Below are 23,391 nucleotides of genomic sequence, written 5' to 3'. Positions count from 1 at the left end.
CAGCCAACATATGGTTTGATGTCAAAATGTTTGCTGGTTTTAATTATCAGCATTGAATACGACGACAAAAGGGCAAGCTTGGCCTTTGCAGATACACTTTGGTTTTGATGTGTTTGTGTTTTGTTGCTAGTACATAAATCATCCCAAGCCAGGCTTACAACAGCAGCAGGACTGTTCAGATGATGGGAAAGATGAGAGGACAGAGAGGGCACCAGCTCTCTCAATCTTGTCTGTCTTTCCCCATTATTCTCTTTATCTGTTAGCTTGTCTGTGAATCACAGATCTGTATCTCCATTTGGTCTTTATTTTCTTCACTTGTGCCCTCTTCTCGGTTTTGAAGCCCTAACTAAAGGTCACCTCTTAAACTTCCTCTTTTGCAACCTTTTCTGTAACTGTTGTAGTTGATATTAAGCTTGTGATTAACTGTATTTCCTTTTAGTAGTTTTTTTAACCTTTTAAAAAGCTTCTATTGTTCCTCTAGCTCTCAATGATGGACTAGAGTCAAAGCGAAATACTTTTTTTCTTATTTCCACAGTAATTCATGCTAAACCATATGGTCTTGATTGAAGTATTAGCGGTTTTTCAATTATATTGAATATTATGGACACATTTGTCAGAGTAATGCTGTATCTTTATGAAATATGACTCCTAAGTTAATAATATTGCTAATGGAACCATCTAGCTGGGGTTTCTTTTTTCTTTATTTCACATTCAACAAATGGTTCCTATGAAAGCTTTTAATATATGCATTTGTGCCACAGGAAATTTTCTAAAGCCAGGGAGCTCTTTTATCTCACTTCAACCATCTGCGCAAGTGTGCAAAGTCGCGGCCATTTAAGCCACGTATGAAAGTCATGTACCATATGGCTGTGGTAATGCAACAAACTTGTAGTGTGCAAGTTGCATGCTGGCACATAAGGTTTCATTCGAATAAACCACTGCCCCCAACCCCTGCCTTCCTGCCTGTCATTTCTTAGGCTATCCACTCAGTTGCCTGGCATCACGAGGGCAAGCAGTTCATCTGCAGTCACTCAGATGGAACTCTGACCATATGGAACGTCAGAGGCCAGGGCAAGCCCATACAGACAATCACACCACACGGTAAGGAAGTAAAAAAACACACACACACACACTTTATACATACAATGTCACAGTAATTTTTTGGCTTGTAATGATTTCCTTGAACTGGTCTTTTTCAAGGGTTCCTACATTTTTAATGACTAGAACTGGGTGAAGAAGTTTGACTTTATTTTGTCTTTCCTTTAATCCAGACAGGGTCAAAGGTATACGTGCTGCCTCAAATATTTACATACACCATGCACTCACTGATAGGTTAAATGTCCCTTAGCTAGTTTCTAGATGCCTTTGGTAGGTATTAAAAAGCTTTTGGCATAATTCTTGCTGGATATTTCACCGCTCATTGATACAATTCATTTGAATTGGCTGGTTTCCTGGGGAATTTGGAGTTTTTCTTCATTATTTCATCCACTTTGTGCAATATACCAGTACCACTGGTAGCGAAACAGCTGCAGAGCTCAATGCTACCACCTTGTCAGTTGGTACAATGTTAGCTTTATAAGCTTTACCTTTACTCTTCTAAACACACCTTTGTCATTATGACCAAATAGCTCAATCTTTGTCACATATGACCATAAAACTTTACCTCACAAGGCATTTGGGTTATCTCTGTGGGCAGCCGAAACCTTCAGTCAAGCTTAAAGGTGTCAGTGGAGTAGGGGCTTCTTTTTTGGTTGGCACCCTCTCAGTCCATGGTGATGTAAAATTCATTTCACTATGGGCAGTTATATTGATGTTCCACCTGTTTGTAGTTCATGGCAGGCTTGAGCCTTGGTGGTTCCTGTGTTGTCCTAATAAGTTTTCTCTGATCTGAGGATGACAGTTTGGGTCTACTTCCAGACCGTGGCAAATGATATATCACGTTAAATTGATGTAAACTAGATAACTGTTTGAAGTGATCTTGGTGTCTTAAGTTACTTAGAAATAGCTCAAAACGACCACCATTTAGGACTTTCTCATTGTTCTGAGATCAAAACAATTATTTTTATACATCGAAAGAGAAACTGCCAGTTGTTGTCAATCACAATCACTAATAAGAAGTTAATAGCCCTTACACTTCATAAGTCATTAATCAACTATAGTTGAATTCTAACTGATTTTTCCTCTCAAGATTCAACATTTCTATAATCTTTGACGCACATCGTTTCTGTATAACAATCACCATTATTGAAATTTGACATGCAGTGCATATGGAGTTAATTTATATTGTCTCACAAGCTAGTTGACTGAGGACAGTGAAGAAACTTTCGGTGAAGGGATCAAGACCTCCATGGAGAGTGTTGAGATAAATCTAAAGGGTGTGAGATGTTTATTAGGCTGGAGAATTAAAATATGGGTGGATGGGTTGCAGGTAGACTTTGCTTTAGAGGATCTAAACAAAAAAGTTGGGTGCCACCTGTTCGAATATAGCTTTGGAACAAACATCCATATAGAGTGTGATTGTAACTTTATTTTTTAATTGTTACATAAAAACACTGATTGCCCATGGTCTGATGACTTGACGGTCTTGTAGTGTTGATTATGTTGTTCCCTCTGTAGCCACTCTCGCTGTAGCCATCTCTCAAGTGTCTGCCTACACATGGCTCAATCATTGTTTCCTCATTTCAGGCAGAGGATTATTGTCGGTTCAATTATTTCCTGCCTCTGTTTTCCTTACTTTGTGTGTGCATGTGCGTCCTCTGTTTACTTCCTGCAGAAAGCAAGTCTGCTCTTTTGAAGATGCATTTAATCCATACTCTTCTGTCCCCCAACACACTGACTCACCCCACTTAGTTCACACAGATGAAGAAAAATAGGCGACGGCAACTGGGCAGAGAAAGCAAGAGAGTCAGAAAAAGGGAACAAGAAAAGAAATTAAATCAAAAATTACAACAACTTTGAATCAGTTTTTCAAGCTGATTTTATGTGTCGGGGGTTGCAGAAAAGATTTCACCGCATGGGCTTTTTAATTAGTTGTTTCTCCCACTGCTGCATGCATAATTAGTTTGGTATTTAATGGGCAATTATGCAAATTCCTTTGACATGTTTAAGTAAGGCTTATAAGTCCTCTTTTAATTGTCTTTTTAGATATCCATTATTAAATGGTAGTTATTAAAAAGTGTTCTTTATTATACAGACCTGCCTTGCATAACCTGCATTTGGGGTCACTTTCGCTCTTCAGTAAGACTTTTCATATAAATTCAACTGCTCACTGTACTTTGTGATACAGAAATGCGCACACATAGGCATGCATGTGATGGATGTGTAATTTTATTCCACACTGACACCCCTTGAGGTTTGAAAAGATGGATTCTGTAAATCATCCAGGATCTTTACACCTTTCTTTGCATGTCCCCGTCCTTGAATTTGTCTTTCTTCTCTCTGATGAATAGGTTTCTGTTATTTTGCTGCATACTCTTCAGCACAGCATTTTACAATGCTGCTTCTGGGGGGAAAAAACCCCAAGATGACAGAAGAGACTGGGTGAAGAAGGAGTGAACTGCAAACCAAAGTAACTTCTGTTTGTTCTATTTTAGGAAAACAGCCCAAGGACGGGAAGAAGCCAGAGTCTTGTAAGCCCATTCTTAAAGTGGAGTACAAAACAACTAGAATTGGGTATGGTCCCTCAGTCTCACACGCGTACACATATACTGTTATACACTTGTGCCCATGCACGTTCACTTGAGCATATTTATAGACATGCATGTGTTTAATGCAGGCAGAGCCATGACAAAAGTCCCCAAAAAGCAGCTCAAGTTGCATTTTACTTACATACAGATACTCCTCATGTTTGTAACTTAAGCCAATCATTTAAAACTATATATTTTGTAGTATCAGCTTTTCTTAATCAGCTATTTTGTTATATAAAGCATAAACTCAGAGTTGTGGATACTAAAGACAAGACAAGACAAGCCCAGTCCTCTTTAAATCAAAGTCTTTTGTTTTAACTCCAACCCTGATGTTATTTTGTATGCATGATGACATCTTACTTACAGTATACCATGGTATACATACATTAATATCCATGCAACAGTTCCTGAAAAATTAAGCTCACTGTACTGATTTTTTTCATTTGTAGTCAGATTGACTCATGCTTTAAGTTGTGCCAAGGCTCTTAATGCCACAACAATTTCCTGCTGGCTAAATAAAATATTAAGAGTGTGAACGCACATTATTAAATAAAGCCCCACCATATAAAATGCCTAATATTTTAAAAACCCATTTAAGTAAATAATTGCATGAATGCAACTCATTCCAGAGACCCCTTCATAATCTTTTCTGGTGGTCTGTCCTACGACACGGTGGGCCGGAGGCCTTGTCTAACAGTGATGCATGGGAAGAGTACTGCTGTGCTGGAGATGGACTATCCTATAGTAGACTTCCTCACGCTATGTGAGACACCATATCCTAATGGTAAGTGTGCATACTTTGGTCTGAATGAGAACGTCTGAGAATTGTGGACATTGTTAATTTACTCTTCTTTTGCACTAACACCTGCGGAAATATGCACACAACTTTCTGGTTCTTAATTATGTTGGACAGCCTGTCTGTGTGTGTGAGTGTGTTTCTGTAATAAATCAGAAATTTCCCAAGGGAAAGGATGCTACTTTTCAGTTTTATTATCTGACACATAGGCTATTACATTTTCATTTCATCCCGCTGTGCACAATGCCCTTCAATCTAAATTTAATTATTATTTTATTTATGGTATTGAGGAGCCAACAGCTGGAGCTTACCAGTATGGCCTGTATGTATGTGATCCAGGATGCAATCTCTGCTGCTGTGTTATCTGGCACGTATACAGCTACAGGACGGATTAGTGAATTATGTAAGAATGGCGACTTCATTATGTCACTGACAATCTGATGTCACTGCTCACTGAAATCATCTGGTAATGGACATTACTGGGTCTTTGGATTCCACAATGAATGTTTGTCCACATAGTCTAATAATCCTGGCACAAGCAGATGAGACGGTATCCCTAAATATCATTTATAAACTATATTTGTCAATACAAAGTTGAATATTTTGGATGAATGATAAACTAAACAGACAAACTAGGATTTCTTAAGACAGACAAGGAAATGATAAAAATCCAAACACTGACAAACGGTAGTGTTGGAAATTGAAGAATTTTTTAAGGTGTACTTAGAGTACAGACATATAGGAGACAAATGAAAGAAAATGCCTAAATGCTTTATACTTCAGTGAGGGGAAATGATGTTGTTTTGGTTTGCCATGTCCCCATTTATAGGGAGTAAGTGGTCAACAGATGCGTTGATAGGAAGGTCCAGAGCCTATCTCAGCTGTCTTAGGGCGAGAGGCAGGGTACACCCTGGACACGTCTGCAGTCTGTAGCAGGGCTAGCCCATAGACGCAGACAACCATTCACACTCACATTCAAACCTATGGGCAATTTAGAGTTTCCAAATAACCTATCCCCACTAACTGCATGTCTTTGGACTTAAAGTAATTGAACAATATGTCAAGAAAATCTGCAATGATGATATTTCTGACGATATAAGAGAAATGGTGTTTTATTGAAGCTTGTCATCGAGGGTTAAGACACAGTTTTTGTTCTCAGACATGCCTGGGCTTGTCTCATGGTGGCACACACTAGGAAACATAAACATTTTATATCGCATATGACATTTTATGGCACGTTAGAATTTTTACTTTACATTATCGTGGACGATATGATAGGAAACAACTCTTGTGTTCTGTGACAGCCGGGTCTGGACAAACCTTTAGGGCAGCAAGCTCCAGAGGAGGTTTTGCATGTTTGCCCTCTCCCACAAATTAAGTGGGTCTTTATAACTCCAGTCTGCTTTTGTCAAGGGGCTGTTAATAACAACCAGATTTGGGAAACGCTCCACTTGACACGTTGATTATTGCAAATGTATGAAACTGAAGTAATTTTTGCACTGCAGGTTACAATATATACTGAGCCTCTGCAGAATATGCAGTGGCAAGTAAAATAAAATGAATTTATTCATTACCACAGTTAAAATCTATTATGAGGCACTAATCTTAAAATGGAATATGACATTTTACTCTCAAATCAGACTGATACAAATATTCAACTTGAGCAATATCCCCTACAGTTATAAATTACATAGTATAATAAAATTCTAGCGTTGAGCGTTCCTGCCCTCACATCTTAAGGGCATAGATATAATTTGCTGTATAAAGAGTGGGAAATTCTTCCCATGTGGTTTGCATATTTTAGGGGAGCTCTTTTCTCATGGAATTACAAGACTGATAAAAGTGTGATGTTATGAATCTTTGTGCGGTTTGCAGATTTTCAGGAACCCTATGCTGTGGTCGTCCTTCTAGAAAAGGATTTAGTTGTGATCGACCTTGCACAAAATGGGTAGGTTCAAAAAATGGTTCATTATCTTGACTTTTGTTTCTTAACCATGGGGTAAACTGCTACTTGGCCCAGTAGTACAGCTTGTCACTGCTGTTTATTATTCCTTTCTTTACTCAACATTTTTAGTCAATGTCCAACATTTGTTGAATTGCAGGTATGCAACACTGTGTTTGACCAGTGCAACTGACACCGGCAGACATATTATTTTTATTTAGACTGACTTGTCACTTGAGTATGTGCGGGCTGTATTTAACAGTTATCCAATATTCGAGAACCCCTATCCTCTGACTATCCACGAGTCTCCTGTGACCTGCTGCGAGTACTTTGCCGACTGCTCTGTGGACCTCATACCTGCACTTTACTCTGTTGGCTCACGGCAGAAACGACAGGGCTACAGCAAAAAGGTACTGCACGTTTTATCATTAGATGCCATTATGTGTCCTTCTTCCTCTGACATCTTAATAGAAAATCACTTGTATAACATATCGTGGGTGAAGAAGAGACTTTGGATTAAGACATAGACTCAAAGGGCAAAGCCTCTTTTTTTTTTTTCAGATTTGCAGTTTTACATGGTTGAAAATATTCATTTATTCTGAGGAGACTAAAAGTAGTGCATCCACCATATATGTTTGTGTTTTTGTTACACTTAAATGTTTCAGCAAATATTAATATGTAATACTAGACAAAGATAACCTCAGTAAATAAAAAAAAGTCTGGGGTTTTTTTTTAAACCAAACCTGGCCTTGTGTGAAAAAGTAACTACCCCTAAACCTAATAAATCCACAGAATATTTTCCCCTAAAATCTTGGAGATTATCAAGATGCGAGACAAGCTTTTGAGTTCTTTTTGGTCAGTACAGATTTTCTCCTTGGGTCTCTCTCATGGATACCATTATTTTGCCAAATCGTTTTAATTGCTGAATCATGAACTCTGACCTTAGCTGAGGCCTGCAGTTCTTTAGATGTTGTTCTGGGTTCTTTTGTGACCTCCTGGATGAGTTGGCCACTCCTAGGAAGGTTCACCACTGTTCCAAGTTTTCTTTATTTGTGGATAATGGCTCTCACAGCTCGTTTTTTTTACTGGAGTCCCAAAGCTTTAGAAATATCTTTGTAACCTTTTCCAGACTGATAGACGTCAGTGACTTTGTTTTTTGATCTGTTCTTGAGGTTATTTAGATCGAGGCATTATTCGTTGCTTTTTGCGATATTTTAGATGTAATAAAACAAATAAAAAGAAAGAAGCATATACTTAAAATGAAATGAAATACAGCTGCTTTAGTCAAGGTGGTATGTGAGTCTGCGTGAGAAGGAAACTGCTGTAAAGTAAGTGTCGTCATAAAAAGTGCTGCATGTGTGCGAGTGGTAAGTAAGATGAAAAAGGTGCTACTTAAAATGTTTTTAAAGCAAGAAAGTAATGATAGGGGGAAAAAACACTGTAAATTCATAGATATGTTGCTCTTATTGCACAATAATGAATAAATAAAGGCCTACCTATGGTGTGTAAGACAATTTTAGCAGGTCCCTCAGCTGCAAACCAGGCAGTAAAAAAGGTTTGAGAGCAATAAAAGAAAAAAATATATATCAAAAACAATATCAAACCAGTAACTACGCTTAGTTGCATATATAATTATATAAGCTCGGAAAGCACTAGACTCACATGCCCTTTTTTATGTTGCTGTATTAAAACTTATATAACAATAACGGGTTTTAAATTGCTCGTAGCAGAAAAACAAGGAATAAAGTTGCGTCTAAAAATCTATATTATCAGTGGTCATTTGGGAAACACAAAAAGCTTTCAGTGATCAACTAGACACCTCAATATTTTCGCAGCAAGGTCCAGAGCAGGTTATGTTTGAAATCCAGCTTCTGAGTACAGGCCTCGGGTAGACACCACATGCTAAACAGCCCTATATTTATATTGCCGCTTTGTCAGCATAGCATGCTGTTGTTAGAAATGAAATCAAAGCATGACTGTGTCTCAGAGAGCTGCTATCACAGCTGTTACTGGTGTCAAATGAGTATTTTGGGGAAACGTCACAGAAAACACAAATTATTAGGAAGTTACTGAACTGTAATTAGAAGTCTGAGACTACAAACAACTAAATGCTGCTCCACATTATTGAATGAGGCACGTTTTGAAATATTTTGATATAAAATGAATTGCAGTAACTCATGAAATAATCATCACAGATTTTTGATGTGATGAACGAAGAAACAGAAATTCCCACAATGCGCCTACATACATAAAGAACAAGAAGGTCACAGGATGAAGGGTAGATTAATACCTCGCTCTACATAATAGGTGAATTTGTCTTAGTCCTCGGAAACACATTTTTTAATGTTTCCATGAAGCCAAATGGACTATATAATAGTGCCGTATTACCTAATGATACTCCCGTCCTCAGTACACCTCCTCTCTCCTCTCATTCTCTTCTCACATCTCTGTGTCATTTAAGACAGACCCCCTGCTTTTTCAGCCATTATGTATGCTTATGTTCTTTTCTCTGTTGCCTTGTTCTGGCTTTCTGTCTGAAATGTCAGCATGCACTGACCCAAACTGGCAGCCTAGCTTCTTCCTTTTTTTTTTTTCCTGTTAAGCACAAGCCTTACTGAGCTGCGGGAGGGTATTCTCACATAAAGATCACCGTGAGTCATCCCGTTGACCTTTGTATGTGTCAACGTGTTCATAGCCAAACCCCCGCTAACACACATGGAGACGCACACCATAATCGCAAGACACGCTGAGAGACGTACACCAAGGACTCGCGCTTGTTTTCCTGTGTGCACTCACACTTGCGCTGGTTTATCATGTCATCTATTTGCACAATCAGTGTGTTCATTGACACCTTGTTTACTGACATAGTGATTCCTGTACGATCTCATTTACTAAGGTAACGCGTGTGTTGTCTGCTGTCTGTCCAGGAATGGCCCATTAGTGGTGGAAACTGGGGTCAAGGCATACAGAGCTACCCAGAGATCATCATCACTGGGTAAGACACTAATTTCATTAGTGTTATCTTTATTATCCTGCACAATTGCTTTCCCCTCTCCTGCACTGTCAGGTCACCAAGTTTTTATATATTCCCATCATGTGCACTTTGCTCCCATTTGATGCTTATTATCCCTCTCAAAGCTGTCAACAAAGGGGGCCAGGGGTGGGGGGTGGGTGTTTTTTACAGAACACATGCAGGAAAGGAGTGACATTGAGGTATGGGTTAGGCAGTAGGAGGCCCTTGCTCCTCTCCTTCCTCCTTGTCTCTTCTCCCCCATGTGCCACATTATTATTCTGCCCAGGTTTTTTTCCTTCGAAGAGTGCCACAGCCTGCACAGTATTTCTCTCCCTCTCCACTTAGCTGAATTGCCAACAAAACAAAGAAGAAACAGCCAAATGACATGCATTTTTTTGTGACACCAAATAGAAAATCTGTCAATTATCAATACGAAAGCATTCTTTTATAACACATATTGATGTTACGCCTTTATGTTTGTCTAGAAGTGCTTGGATATTAATGGATTATTGAAGGTTTTCTTCTTCTAATGTTTGTTAGTGAGTTGGGAACCCGTGTATGTCTAGAATATATCTCCTCGTTATATCATTAGGACGTCTTGTGATCTGAATTATGTTGATATTGCTTTGGAGCTGTTCAGATGCCCGAATACTTCTGGCTATATATTTATTTCTTACTGTTATAGTTATGAAAAAAAATCACAAATGACAGCGCTGCGCAGAAGGCTTGAGTTGTCTCTAATTACCTCTGCCAAAATGTTTTTGGTAGTGTTTACATGCATGCGTATCGTTCTGTCTCTAAATATGATAGCTTGAGAAGTTTTGAATAGCTTTGTAGGGGTGTAGAGTGGGGTCATGTGAACAAGTGTAGTGTGTATTATTAACAAATAGAACCTGCTGTATGAAGATTTAAATTATGCTACGTTTTGCCTCTCCTTGAAGGTCAAAAGATTGGTCTGAAGGTCAGAGTGATAAAAATGCAATATAGAACTATTTTTTTTGTTTGTATTGACAGCATATAGGCATATATGAAATGACATATGGGGATTCTAAATGTTACTACTTTAGTAATGAGAGCTTATTACAGTATATTTCTAACTAACTAGAAATAGCTCATTCTCTTTATGTTGACAATACCTTCTTTAAAAATATAATGCGTTTTGGGAACAACTTGAAAGAATACCCAGATACCAGTATCATTATCTAAATGTTCACTATACAAACAGAAGAAGAAGAAATGTCAGCATCCTTTTAACAGTAGAAGACATTTTATAAAAGTTTTGACTTATTTGATCTTTAAGAAGATGTCAGAGTCCCAAAGAATACCTATATGTTATCAATACAAAATAATGGCAGCAACAAACATGTTTTAAATAGCTCTATATAGCATCATTATCACTTTGACCTTCACATCAATCTATTGATGCTTTGGAGATGGTACTGTATTGCATGGTGGATCAAACCATGACATAGGCTTGTCACTTCTTCATTTGCACTCCACTTCACTCCACTTGTCCAGTTTCCTCAGATTTTTCAAGAACACACCGCACATAATAGCTCTTTGGGAATCAGCTTGTTGGTTTCAAAGAAGAGACGTGTGGCTGATGTAAAGGATTTTTTAAGGGATAAATAACTTCCCTTTCAGTCATTTTACCCTCTAAGTGTATTTTGATTTTCTCACTTCTCATGAGATTTGATTGTAAAAGCTTTACTATGGCAAATTCTGACACATTTTTGTTACCAGGGCTGATATTGTTTTCTTTCCCTGCAAATGTTACAAATTGGCTGGTGTTGTTTGCTCACATAAAAAGTCAAAAGTTATAACTGACATGGTCCTTCATTTGTGTCTCGTGTCACTCCCGTGCATTTCCAGGCACGCTGATGGAACTGTGAAGTTCTGGGATGCCTCTGCAAGTAGGTTAAGCTCATAAATTACAAATATAGTTTATTTTATTGACTATTTTATTAGCTTTTAAACAGAAAAAGTCAAAGGACACTTTGAGTTTCAATTTAACTTGGAAGAAAAAGGAGGGAAGTCAAGAAAGAAAGAAAACAGAATGACTTTGAAAATTTAAATGACACTTTGTTTTTTACTCATTCATTTAAGCCTGTAAGAGCGTCTCCTTTAGCATAGGCTTCAATATAGCTGCTCCTCCTGATGTTATTTCTTTCCTCCTTTCTTTCTAGTAATGCTCCAGGTGCTCTATAAACTCAAAACAGCCAAGATATTTGACAGGAACAGGTCTAAGGAGGACAAGGGCAGCACTGAGGTGTCAGATGAAGACCCCTTTGCCATTCAGATCATGGCCTGGTGCCCTGAGAGCCGGATGCTGTGTGTGGCCGGTGTGTCAGCCAATGTTATCATCTACCGCTTCAGTAAGCTGGAAGTAACTACTGAGGTGGTTCAGGTGGGTATCAGTCTTCAGTTTTACCTTTAGCCTCAACTTCCAGGAATTTCATGTTTTTCTTAATCATCTTTTGTAGTACGTGGCTTCCTAATGCCTGCCTGTAATAAATGCCTGTTGTTCACTGGGTGCATTGTCAGAAATATGTTGTAGAGCTGTGGGCTACTATTTGTTTTGTTTTTGGTCCATCGGTTTGCCTCGGAGGAGAACTAAGTTATGAGATACAAAGAGCTGAAGTGAAACAGTGTTAAAAACAATGAAGTGTCCACTGCAGCCACTGTTTGTACTTTTCACACTCCCTTCCCTGTTCTTATGTCAAAAACAAGATTATCTGCAAAAAAGTGATTGTAGATGTTTTTTATGTTTCATATAATTTCTTAAAATTGGTAAATAGGCCGTAGTCAACAGGATTTACAAAGCACTGGAGATAAAATTAAGAAATTACCTGTTTTGCGATTATTTTTATAACTCTGCGTTATTGTACCTACTCAGTTTTTTACATTATAATCTATCTTGTCCTTTTTGACCACTTAGTGTATCTTTATAGAACTTTCATGACATATTTGTTGTAGTTTCTGTTGCCTTTTTCTCCAGATTTTGGTTAAAAAGGACATTTTTAATATCTAGGATTATTCTTACCTGGATAAATAAAGGATATATAAGTGTGTCTTTACAGCTTGACAGAAATGTTCTTTCTGGCTCAAAATGATTTCATCGTTCATAATATGTCTGACAAATTATCGGCCAAAAGTCATTTACAACACTGCAAATGAAGGCAATCACTTTCTGGCATGACATCAGCCCACTCGTCAACCAATCTGCATTTGACCGATGCACAGTGTCATCCACATTCGTCTGGCAGTGGTTGGTTTTCGTCGCTCCAAAACCCCTCTCCGTAAGCAAACGGACACAACTGCGGTATTATAAATTAAGCATCAGATGTTGAGGCATATGCACAACCACATGAACTCAAAGATCTGCCTAGTCAAAGGCAGTATGGTTACCATGCCAACAGACAGGGCAGTGAACAAGCAAAGCTAGACCATCATTATGACCTGCTTTGATAGCGATGTAAATGCTAATGGTGGTGTGATGCGAGCGGGTGCTTAATGAAATAAAGAGAAATGCCGTTATTATCTCCGCGTATGCTCACAGCTTCTGTATTAGCGTGAAACTGTGCATATATGCTTTGCTGTTGGTTGTGGTAGCAAAGCAATAAAATAGTGTCTAGCATGAGATTATCTTTCTAGTCCTGGCAACATATTTCTTGTGAACAGTCATTGCTGAGGTGTTGTTGCAGCAGACTTCGCAGTGTTCACTTGTCAATCAAAGCATGTGGGTGGCACTGTGGCGCGTTTAGCTGATGCCCTTTTTGTGTTCAGCACTGTTTGTCCTAAATGCCCAAATGTTTTGTTCTTTCAAACAAACAGCGAGAAGCAATTATGAATTTATAGACTTCAAGTGCCTTGCTTAGGAGCCTCTTAGTAGCTGTTGGAAGAGATTAAAAATCAGCTACGTTCATGTTTGAAAGCTTTGCAGTTTTCTGTGGGTAAATGACAGTAAGCATTGATGCACGCAGAAGAGAAATGTTAGAGCCCTTAGTCCTAAACGCCACATGCTGTAATGTGGATCAGAACGCTACATGCAGCAATGGCGAGCAGTAATTAGGCGAAACAGCCCGTGTTAGAACAAGGTCAAACACCTCTAAATAACCTTGCAGAAATGAAGGTAGTCTCTGAACAAGGGCACTGATCACTCTTCACTCCCACATGTCAGTGGGGCTAATGAGACTGACAGAATGCAAAAGAGAGGAGCTGATGAGTTTGCGTGTGTATCGGTGTGTGTGAATCGTACACGCGTGTCTCTGCGAAGGCGCGGGTTGCAAAGGGGTAGCCTGAAGGAGGACTCAGAAGGAATGAAACATTGCAGTATTGGAGGACCTCTAAGACTCTCAATCTTCCCACACAAACATCAAACACCTCCTTATCATCAAAGTGACTCTGCGATCGCATATGAAAGCCATTTAGCGACACAGTCATCATGTCCTGAGGAATTATTATTTACAATAATGTCGAAGAGGAAGTTTCATGATGTTCCTCGTTTATAATGTGCATGTTAATATGTGCACCTGTGTGTATGTCCTCTCATCCAGTTGCTAGAGGTGCGAATGCAGTACGAGCTGAATGACATAGAGTCTCCAGATGGCGGGGGTGAACAGACATCGGCGCTCCCGACGCCCGGTGCCTCTCCTCAGACAAGCGGCCCACCTTCACACCCTTCCACCAGCAGCAACAACTCTGATGGAGGCAACATACCCTGCCTCAAGTATGAAACACATACACACATATATAACTTTAAGGAGAGGGAGAGAGAAGCACTCGCATAAACGCTCATAAGCTGCAGGAGCACTTGCACACATACTCATGCACACAAGAGTCTTGCCTTTTGCCTCAAGCACACTCGAAGCATTCTCAGCCACAGCCTCCCCAACATTCCCCTGCAGCCACTCAATACACAACAGCTTCACAACCGCAGCTGCGCCCCTCGTCATTCTTTTTATGAAACCTTTTTTTTTGTCTATGGCCTCCTTTCATCCACAGAGTGCGCAGTACTCCATTGAAGCAGTCTCCAGGTTACCAGGTAGATTTGGTGGTCCAGTTAGTGTGGGTGAGTGGAGAGCCTCCTCAGCAGATCACAAGTCTGGCCGTCAATTCCTCCTACGGCCTGTAAGTACACGCAAGCCTTAACTGAAACTAGAAGCATTTTCTGGGACTTTGCTGGGATTTATGCTATTTATGTTAAGACGCTTAATCTGAAGGTAAAAAGCAACATTAGCAAAGTTAGCGCAAATCAAATTGCAGGCAAAATCGTCACAGATACCGGTGCTGTTCAAGAAGTTACTGCTCAAGTCCTGTCGACACAGTTCAGCAGCTACGGGAATTTAAGAGATTCCACCTGATTTTGGGCTTCAACTACAATGTTTACGTATTCCAAAACAAAATCAAATCTCCTAACTGTAACTTTCCGTTATTCTTGTTTTAAAAACTTTCACCCCTCCTTTTCTTCCCACTTCTTCTTTACTTTGTTGCCAATCCCCAGAGTGGTATTTGGCAACAGTAACGGTCTGGCAGTGGTGGACTACATCCAGAAGACAGTAGTCCTCAACTTGGGGACGGTCGAGCTTTATGGCTCTAATGACCCCTACCAGAGACAGCCCCGGTCGCCAAGAAAGACGCGACAGCCTTCTGGAGGTAATAAAAAGAGAGAAGATTGAAGCCAGAAAGAAAAACATTTTATTCATTTTTCTGAGCATGACAGCTTTTTTTTTTTTTTTTTTTTTTTGCCAGAACAGCTCACCCCACAGTTCTTTAGTTCCCGTTCTAAACTGTAAACTGATGCAAATATGAGAATGAATAAAGTGACGACACGCTTTGAATGCACAATGATGCTCTCTTTCTTGCTTAGTCTACAATGCTGACGCATGATTGAGCGATGACGACCAAATACTCGCTCTCTCTTTGTGCTTCGATTGACTTTCTCTCTTTGTTTATCCGCCTCTCTCTTTCTCTTTGCCTCTCATTCACATACCCACTCTCTCGCAGCCCATCCCTTTTCCACGCATCCCTTCCTTTTTACTATTGTCTACCACGGACAGCGAACGGTATCCTTTCCAGTAAGGACACACTGCCACCACGTGTCAGAAAACAGCAGTGCATGTTTTGATACTGCCGCAACGTCACGACAGTTTCCTGTCCATACTTGAGCAAAAGTTTGATTAATGAATTTAGCAAAGTGTGTCCACGTGGGTTGAGAGATTTTTATGCTGTATGCAAAGCAACCACACATGCAAGTAAAGACTCAAAGTACTGTATGTGTAAACATCCGAATGTTCACAAAAAGGCTCACATTAAATACTCGCAGAGCATCTGGTGTCACTAACTGGTGAGCAGTGGGCTGGCACTTGTCAGTGGTTGGCAAGTGTGAGCAGTAATCAGGCATCCAGCTGTGTTGCTCTGCCAATAGGGACTTCTGTCTGCTTGGCTTTCTGCCTCACAGAACAATGTCACACACAAATAAACACACTTATACTCAAACATGCATGCGGGAAAGGGAGGAAGTAGCATTTAAAACTGGATAAAGAAAACTAGAGACCTTGATAGTCTCTGACAGATGGCGGATGAGACTGCACATAGATCCTAGCCAAGGCGACACTAAAATATAAAGTTAAAGAAACATATTTTTTATGCATACGCAGAGCGAACAGCCAATATTTTTTTTTTTTGAAAATCCACCTGATTTTTGTTTTGATTATGTCATCTCTCATACAGGTCTTTGTGACATCAATGAAGGCTCGGCTACATCGGAGGACCGCTGCAAGTCGCCTACTTCAGGTAACATATCTTTCAGCTTGTCATTGAAAGAGAGGAGTGGCGAATATAGCAGAAATAACAACCAAACAGTAAAGCAGTCAGAAATATACCTAGAAAACCACTTACGTGTGCTGGGAGGAAGATTAATGTTTCAAAATAGCCTTTACGGTTATTAATGTTGTAATGAAGTTGTTGCTCATCAAACTTGAACTCTAGAAGTTTCTTCTTTTTTGAGTCATTCACGTGTTTGGCTTCATTCAACCTCTTTCTTTAAAAATGCACTGTTTCGGTTAAATATTGCACATTTATGGATTTATAATAGTTTTGCCATATGTCCATGCTTTTTTCTTTTTTTTTTTACCACTTTGCAGAGTTGAAAAAAGGGGAATACGTCATTTATAATCTCACTCTGTATTCTGAAAAACTGGGTTACATAGGCTGTAAATGCATCCGGGGACTGATGGTAATTCACTGAGGCTGCTCGAAATTATGGGAAAACCAAACTCTGCATTCTGGTAGAGAAACCTATTCATTTACATGAATATTAGTAGGAAAAGGGGCTTCACATATTCCGTAGCACTGAAATTCCATGCTTTTTGATACTCACAAATATATTGCATGCCAAGATTCTTGATTATTTTTAACTTGGATTTCGATAAGGGTGCGTCTTTCAACATCTCCCTGTGTCCGGATGCAGTGTATTGAAGCAGATTCGTCTAAATGTATTGCCAAATTAAGCAGTTTTTGTGTGTATATGACATTTAGACAGCAAACTCAATAGAATGTACTAGAACAAAAACACAATCCACTTTATGCTGCACTATCCCACCTCTGATTTTAAATATTCAGCCTTTTGATGATCTACTGCTTTGTGATATGCAGGAACAAGATTCCCCGTTGCTCTTTTACTTGCTTCCATCTTAATCTGCGTCATTAGTATTTCATCTGAAGGCGCTTGAAGAGAGAACAGCCTAGGTTTATCTCATTATGGGTAACTTGGCATTACCACGATGAAAATAAGGAGCTTTTTAAAAAGGTCAGACAGAAAACAAATCACAGAGTCTGCTTGCTGCTGTTTCCAGGTATGATGGCTGTCCCAGTCTCTGTGTCTGGTGCCACCAGACTGTGATGTGATACATCTGTCTGCTTTGCTATACTCATGGGACAGGGAGAGAAAAAGAGTGCTTTCCTACAAAACTCTCTTTGTAATCTAGGTTTTAAGTGTGAGCCAGTTTGTTTTAGATTTTTGTTTATTTCCTCTCTCTGTCTCTCTTTGAGTATTTGTGGTATGAATTCTGCAGAGGAATAATGTAACGTTTGTAGGATGGCTTGTTTTAGACTTAAATACAGTGTAAATGTGGATGGCCTGGCTTGATTTATTTCCCAGTTCTTTACATTGTACGAGAATAATTTACATCAGAAGACAGGATGTCTTAGTGAAATCAGTGTTCCTTCAAAAAGAAAGGTGCCATTGACATTACAAGCCAATTTCTGCTCAGAACAAGTAAGCACATCTGTGTTTGGTTGATTATTTCTTTGTTTTAACTATGCTTGGCAGTAAATCTTGGAAAGCCTGTTTATTTCCCCTTAATTGGTGCCACATTTGTAAGGAAAATGCATTTGTGGGTTGAGCAGCAGAGTATGGGTTGTGCCACATTTGACTGATCTGGATAGAGCCACAGGGCAACTTTAAGCTGGTGTTCCATAAAACCATTTTGAGTGAGCCTTAGTACAATCTCCAAATTGAGGGCCAACATCCATATAATGGGGGATTTCCAAATGCATTTTCCTTACAAATGTGGCATCACTTAAGGGTAAAAAAACTGCCTCTCCAAGATTTTTTGCCAAGAAGCATTGTTACAACAAAGAAATAGTTGACCAAATAAATATTTACTCAGTTTTTGTGCTAATACACACACGCACTGGGGTAATGGGGTAAAAATGGGTGTTTTTCTAACTGCGCATTTACTCTATTTTACTCCTCCCTCCTCCCCAACACCCTCAAAAGTCTTGATGTCAAACAGCAATCTACACCAATTCTACAATGGAGGTGGTAGAGGAGGTAAGATTGGGCAAAAATGTCTATCAGAGGCTGTTTAGGCAGGAAAAAACGTGGTCTAGATTTGGTGGCCCTGTTTTGTTTCCCTTTTTTTCTTTTTGTGGAGAAAGTGTCTCTGTCTTCCTTTGTCCATACTCACCACAGTGGGAAGAACTAAAGTAGGGAACAGAGAGCTGACGTTCCTCTATACTCCTGGGTTAGCTTCTATTCAACTATCTTTGAAGCCACTTTGTATTTTAACATAAATGAGTATTCTTCATTTGAAATGACAAGATGCTCATATTTGATATTTGAGCACAGAAGAGTAATATACGAAAACTATATTCTAAGGATTCAGAGCTTGTGAAGCAAAAGCTTACCTGGAAGGACGGTGGGACTGCAGTTTTCTTGAGACACCTTACTTGTCAAATATACTGTACATATTGCATGCTACATGTATGTAGCACGAGTGTCATATTGTAAATGTGCCTGCATCTGATACTTGTCCCAACTAATTGTACGAAGTTTGATGATACCATTGAACAGAGAGCAATTCGTCTGTCTGATTTTGTCTTTGTCCAACTTCAGTGTGTGTTGATAAAACTTTGTAAAAGTACATTTAAACTAAGTGAGCAAGTCAAAAAAGAGGATTAGCAAAGGAAGGATTCGGTATCTCATACAAGTGACAGTGAGTAAGTACAATATCCACACCGATCAGCGACAGCATTAAAACCACCTGCACAAATTTCTTTTGGTCATTGTGATGACATAGCAGCCCTGACTCTTTAGTGTCTCACATTTTGACAGTGGAGCCCTCTGTTGATCAGGCTTACTCAGGCACATCCCATGGGTATTGGGAGTTCAACATCTTGGGCTCATTGACATGCTGCTTGAGCTATTGCTGATCACTTTCTGCACTTCTGGGGAGGCCTCTGCCTTTCAGGATCGCTGTTGCCATGTCCAATACGCTTGATTTCCAGCAAAGTGTAGGGTGGGTGAAACATGCCAAAGTAACGTCCACGTGAACATCAGGAGGCAAAGTTTGGGGATTGCTGTCGTCATGTCCGATATACTTGGTCTCTAGCAATGTGAAGGTGGGTGAACCATGCCAAAGTAACGTTCACGTGACTGTTGAGAGCCAGCTTTTCAGAGTACAAGATAATTGTTGTTAACAACGTCTCGTAAATAGTTTTAATGTTGTGGCTGCTTTGTTTGTGCTGGATTATTTGTCTTTGCTTAGCCTGGTCCGGAAACTGATGTTGTCCTCCTGAGTCCTTTTAACACCTGATTATTCACAGTGCAATATTTTTACAATATCCCCAAAACCCACATATGTGAGTTCAGTATTTTAGTTTAGCTTAAAAAAATCTTGATAAAGTCAATAAAATTCCCCCAATTTCCAGCATACTAGAGAACAGAAATCAAATCATCTGGATAAATCATGCATGTATGGATAGCATATGCACGTTTTGGGCTCTAAAAGTTGGTCTACACCTTCATAAGTACCGTAGACGGGCAACAGCAAGATTTTATGTTCTCCACTTAGCTTAAAAAATAAAACGCTAATGATAAAAAGCCAAAATAATCAAATTCAACTCAAATACTTGAAGGTATTACGAATGTTGCAGTTTTTTTTAAAGGAACTTGTATGGATTTCTTTATGTATTGTTTCTGGCAGTTTAAATTGCAAGACAGTCATAACTCTATTACCTGAATGTCTCATTTTATCGTCCTTCTTCTTTTTCCTACAGACAGAGAAAATAATATTTAGGACTTTCATTCACTGCTATTTATATTCACTCTTCTGAAAGATGGAATGCTTTACAAACTAGTACTGAAAGTATATAACCAGCAGCAGGTTTAACCATCCTTTTCACTATGTTTTCTTCCATCTCTGGTTCATTTTTTGTTTCTTGTTACTTCCTTCTTCTTGCTGCATGCTCCTTTGGCATGAAGGTCCTGAATGGCCGTGCAGTTTTGACGTGTGTCTTACCTGTCCTGTCTTTCAGGGCATTGTGCAAACAGACGTCACCTCTTTTGTTTAGTCTGTAACAGCATGCCTCTGTGATACAGAGGGTCGTCTCTTAATCCTTATGCAGTGTCTCCTCCTGTCTAAAGCATTTTGGCTCTCCTATTCTATAAAACAATCCCTTGGCACTTGTTCAACAGTCTTCTGCCATTTTGGTGTATTTCAGGTGTGTGCACAGTCCTAGTCCAATGCTAGATTAACTAGCTTTGCATGGCATCGTGTGTTAGCTTAGACATGTGTTTGTAAAGAGGGATGTTCTCTTTTTTCCAGCAAAGATGTCACGGAAATTAAGCTTGCCTACTGAGCTAAAGCCAGACTTGGGTAAGCCTTGACTTCGTGTCTCCAAACAATTTGTATGAAATGCAATATACTTTTCTCGCTCTGACTGGACTCCATCACTTTACATTAGTCCAGTTTTTTTTCTGGTTATTAGTCTCAAAATTGGCAAGCTGTGCAACTGTTCTCTTTAGTTTGCATGCATCAAAAGTAGCACTGATCTGAACTGAATTAAAATGATTGAACTCAATCAAATTGTTGGAAATGAACCCTTGCTCACACTTCTTTTGACCATGGTGGGGGTTAAAGCAGAGGTCAGTGGTGCTAAGCTAAACTTTTTACACCCCATCTCACTCTAAAGCTTTGTGTAACTTTTGCAGCTTTTCTTTTCTCTTGTGTGTTTTTCATGGCTTTCTTTTCTCTGTCTGATTGGTCCTTCAAAAAAAATAAAATAAAATAATATCAATACAACTTTTTTTCTGTACAACCTTCTTCCCAAACATGGAATATTGTTAGGTTTCATGGGTTTAAAATAAGATATTCACCTGTATGCTTGTTTAATGATCTCAGTGTTATGCACATTTAACTTTCGTAATGTGCCAAACAGCTGGTTTATTTTATAGTAATAAAATTGTGTTAAATTGATGGCTCTTGTATAATGTAAGGGAACTGCAGTGATGTTAAATCATCAACAAATAGGTCTTAAATGATGCTGCTCTGTTAAAAAAGGCAATTCAACTTATGAGATCTGTTTTTCCTAGAAAGACAAGACCACTAACTATTTACTTTTATTTTGCCACTAGCTGTTAAAAGTGCGAGTCGACTTTCTTTCTCTCAATTTCCAGTATCTACATTATCAGTACTAAAATCAATCATTTATAAACAAATAAAAATGCTATTACTGGTATGCCTTGAATTTGCTTTGAAAAGTGTAAATCCATTTGCATTTAACTTCCAAACTCTTTCTTTTAAGGCAGTAAGAAGCTAGTGATTGTTATGTTTCTATTTTTTTCATTATTTATTTTTTTTTTTTAGCATATTTTGTGCCAACTTCTCCATTGTCTGTCTTGCAATAATACTTTTTTGCAGGTGCTTTACCTCTCTGTTTTTTCTCCTTACTGTCCTCCTGTCTGTATGCCCGCCGCGGGGTGCCAACCCATTAGACCACCGGGACAACTCTTTCAGCCGCTCACGCTCGTCCAGTGTCACCAGCATCGATAAGGAAGCACGAGAGGCCATCAGCTCATTCCACTTCTGTGAGACTTTCGCTCGGAAGGGGGACAGCATTTTGACACCCTGCCTGTATGTGGGCACCTCCCTGGGAACTGTCCTGGTTCTGGCTCTCACATTGCCACCTGCTGGAGAGCAACGGCAACTGCAGCCAGTTATCCTTTCACCTGCCGGTGGGTAAAGCAATCTCAGATGGGAGGGAGGGAGGGAAATTAGAGTGTGAGAGGTTTTTTTTGTTTTTTTTAACGGCAAAAAAGACCAAACTTGGCAACCCACTCTGTAAATTTTAAGGAAAAACAGTACACAATGATTTTTAAATGTTTAAGTGAAAATGGACCAAAAATGGTACACATAAATACAGTATGACCAATTTATCTCTGCTAATAGGCTACATACCAGAGGCTTTTAAGGTGGCTTTAATCAAACCATTACTTTAAAGTAGGCACTTTAGTCATTTATTTACTAATTACTGACCTTATGACTAATTCCAAAAGTTCTTAAAATAGTTGTTTTAAATATACGGTGTGATCATATGCAGATCATTGGATTATACTGTTTATCATGTGTATATTTTAGATTTTTCCTGTTTCTCAAAGAAACGAATTTCATATATTGTTCTACTTCTGTGTGTAAGTTTTTAGGCCTGCCTCTTCTTCTTCTTTTGTCCTCTACTTGTCCTCTACTAAACTGCAGGAGTGTCTTAAAGATATAAAGGATATGAAGGCCTTGATAACTTGTAATTTCCTATCGATATATTCAGTCAAAACTTTAGTTTTTGTATTTAAAAATCTGAGGCAGCCAGTGTCTAGCCTGATACTTATTTTGAATGGCATTATCTCGGCGTCCATCACTGAACTTTGGAGTCATTTTTCACCAGAACACACTAAGCATTTCCAAAATGCAGCAGTCCTCTGGAAATATAATGTTCCAATAGATTTTTTTTCCTCCTGTTCACCAGGTATGTTGGTACGGCTGAAGGGAAGCATCTTGCGGATGGCCTTTATAGACTCCACGGGTTCTCAGCTGCCATCTGCATATGAGCCTTGGTATGAACCCAACGTTACAGCAGACGGCGAAGAAAGAGAAAAAGTCCGTAAGCGCCGGCCCGTCTCAGTGTCCCCTTCCACCTCCCAGGACCTCAATGAGAGCCAGTATGCTGTAGTGTGTTCAGAGAAACAGGCCAAAGTCATTGCCCTTCCTTCCCAGTCCTGCATCTATAAACACAGTATCACAGAGACCTCCTTCATCTTACGGGCAGATGTGGTGCAGATGAACCAAGGCATGTGCGTGGCTTGTTTCTGTGCCAACGGCCACATCATGACCCTCAGGTAAGGCTACATCTAAAGTCAGGCAATGTTTCAACCAATACATGCAGTTAGAATTAAGAATGTTTGCTCTCCCCTCTATCATGCATGGCATGTCTATATATTTATATACATGAACTGGAATTGACTTAACAAAAGAAGCAGGAGAGCAAATAATTTTGCTCATATTTGTGCTTGTTGCAAAGACTTTCCACACAAAATCTGTAAACTGTGTACAGCGAAAGCTGCCATATGGTAAGAAAGAGGACAGGTACATACAAAAATTGGGGTCATAATTTAATT

General features: G+C 39.3%; 1 protein-coding gene across 4 annotated transcripts in view; it reads left to right on the top strand.

Moving 5' to 3' along the window:
• The window catches only part of stxbp5a (syntaxin binding protein 5a (tomosyn)), a 103,947-nt gene that overhangs the window by 73,298 nt on the left and 7,258 nt on the right, over positions 1–23,391 (top strand). The window contains exons 9-24 of one of the 4 annotated variants that reach the window (XM_004541743.4): positions 978–1,101; positions 3,594–3,672; positions 4,316–4,470; positions 6,358–6,430; positions 6,687–6,834; positions 9,352–9,419; positions 11,310–11,350; positions 11,624–11,844; positions 13,994–14,166; positions 14,442–14,567; positions 14,941–15,092; positions 16,170–16,232; positions 18,220–18,273; positions 20,549–20,599; positions 21,676–21,957; positions 22,743–23,112. In XM_004541743.4, the coding sequence (XP_004541800.1) occupies positions 978–1,101; positions 3,594–3,672; positions 4,316–4,470; positions 6,358–6,430; positions 6,687–6,834; positions 9,352–9,419; positions 11,310–11,350; positions 11,624–11,844; positions 13,994–14,166; positions 14,442–14,567; positions 14,941–15,092; positions 16,170–16,232; positions 18,220–18,273; positions 20,549–20,599; positions 21,676–21,957; positions 22,743–23,112 (2,180 nt within the window). The remainder of the gene's footprint in view (positions 1–977; positions 1,102–3,593; positions 3,673–4,315; positions 4,471–6,357; positions 6,431–6,686; positions 6,835–9,351; positions 9,420–11,309; positions 11,351–11,623; positions 11,845–13,993; positions 14,167–14,441; positions 14,568–14,940; positions 15,093–16,169; positions 16,233–18,219; positions 18,274–20,548; positions 20,600–21,675; positions 21,958–22,742; positions 23,113–23,391) is intronic. The other 3 variants (XM_076873871.1, XM_076873873.1, XM_076873872.1) reach the window with 3 other exon arrangements.

The sequence above is a fragment of the Maylandia zebra genome, linkage group LG15, assembly GCF_041146795.1.
Source record: "Maylandia zebra isolate NMK-2024a linkage group LG15, Mzebra_GT3a, whole genome shotgun sequence".
Taxonomy (NCBI): Eukaryota; Metazoa; Chordata; class Actinopteri; order Cichliformes; family Cichlidae; genus Maylandia; species Maylandia zebra.
Note: the sequence above shows the minus strand (reverse complement) of the source record. Positions and strands in the feature narration are given on the sequence as shown.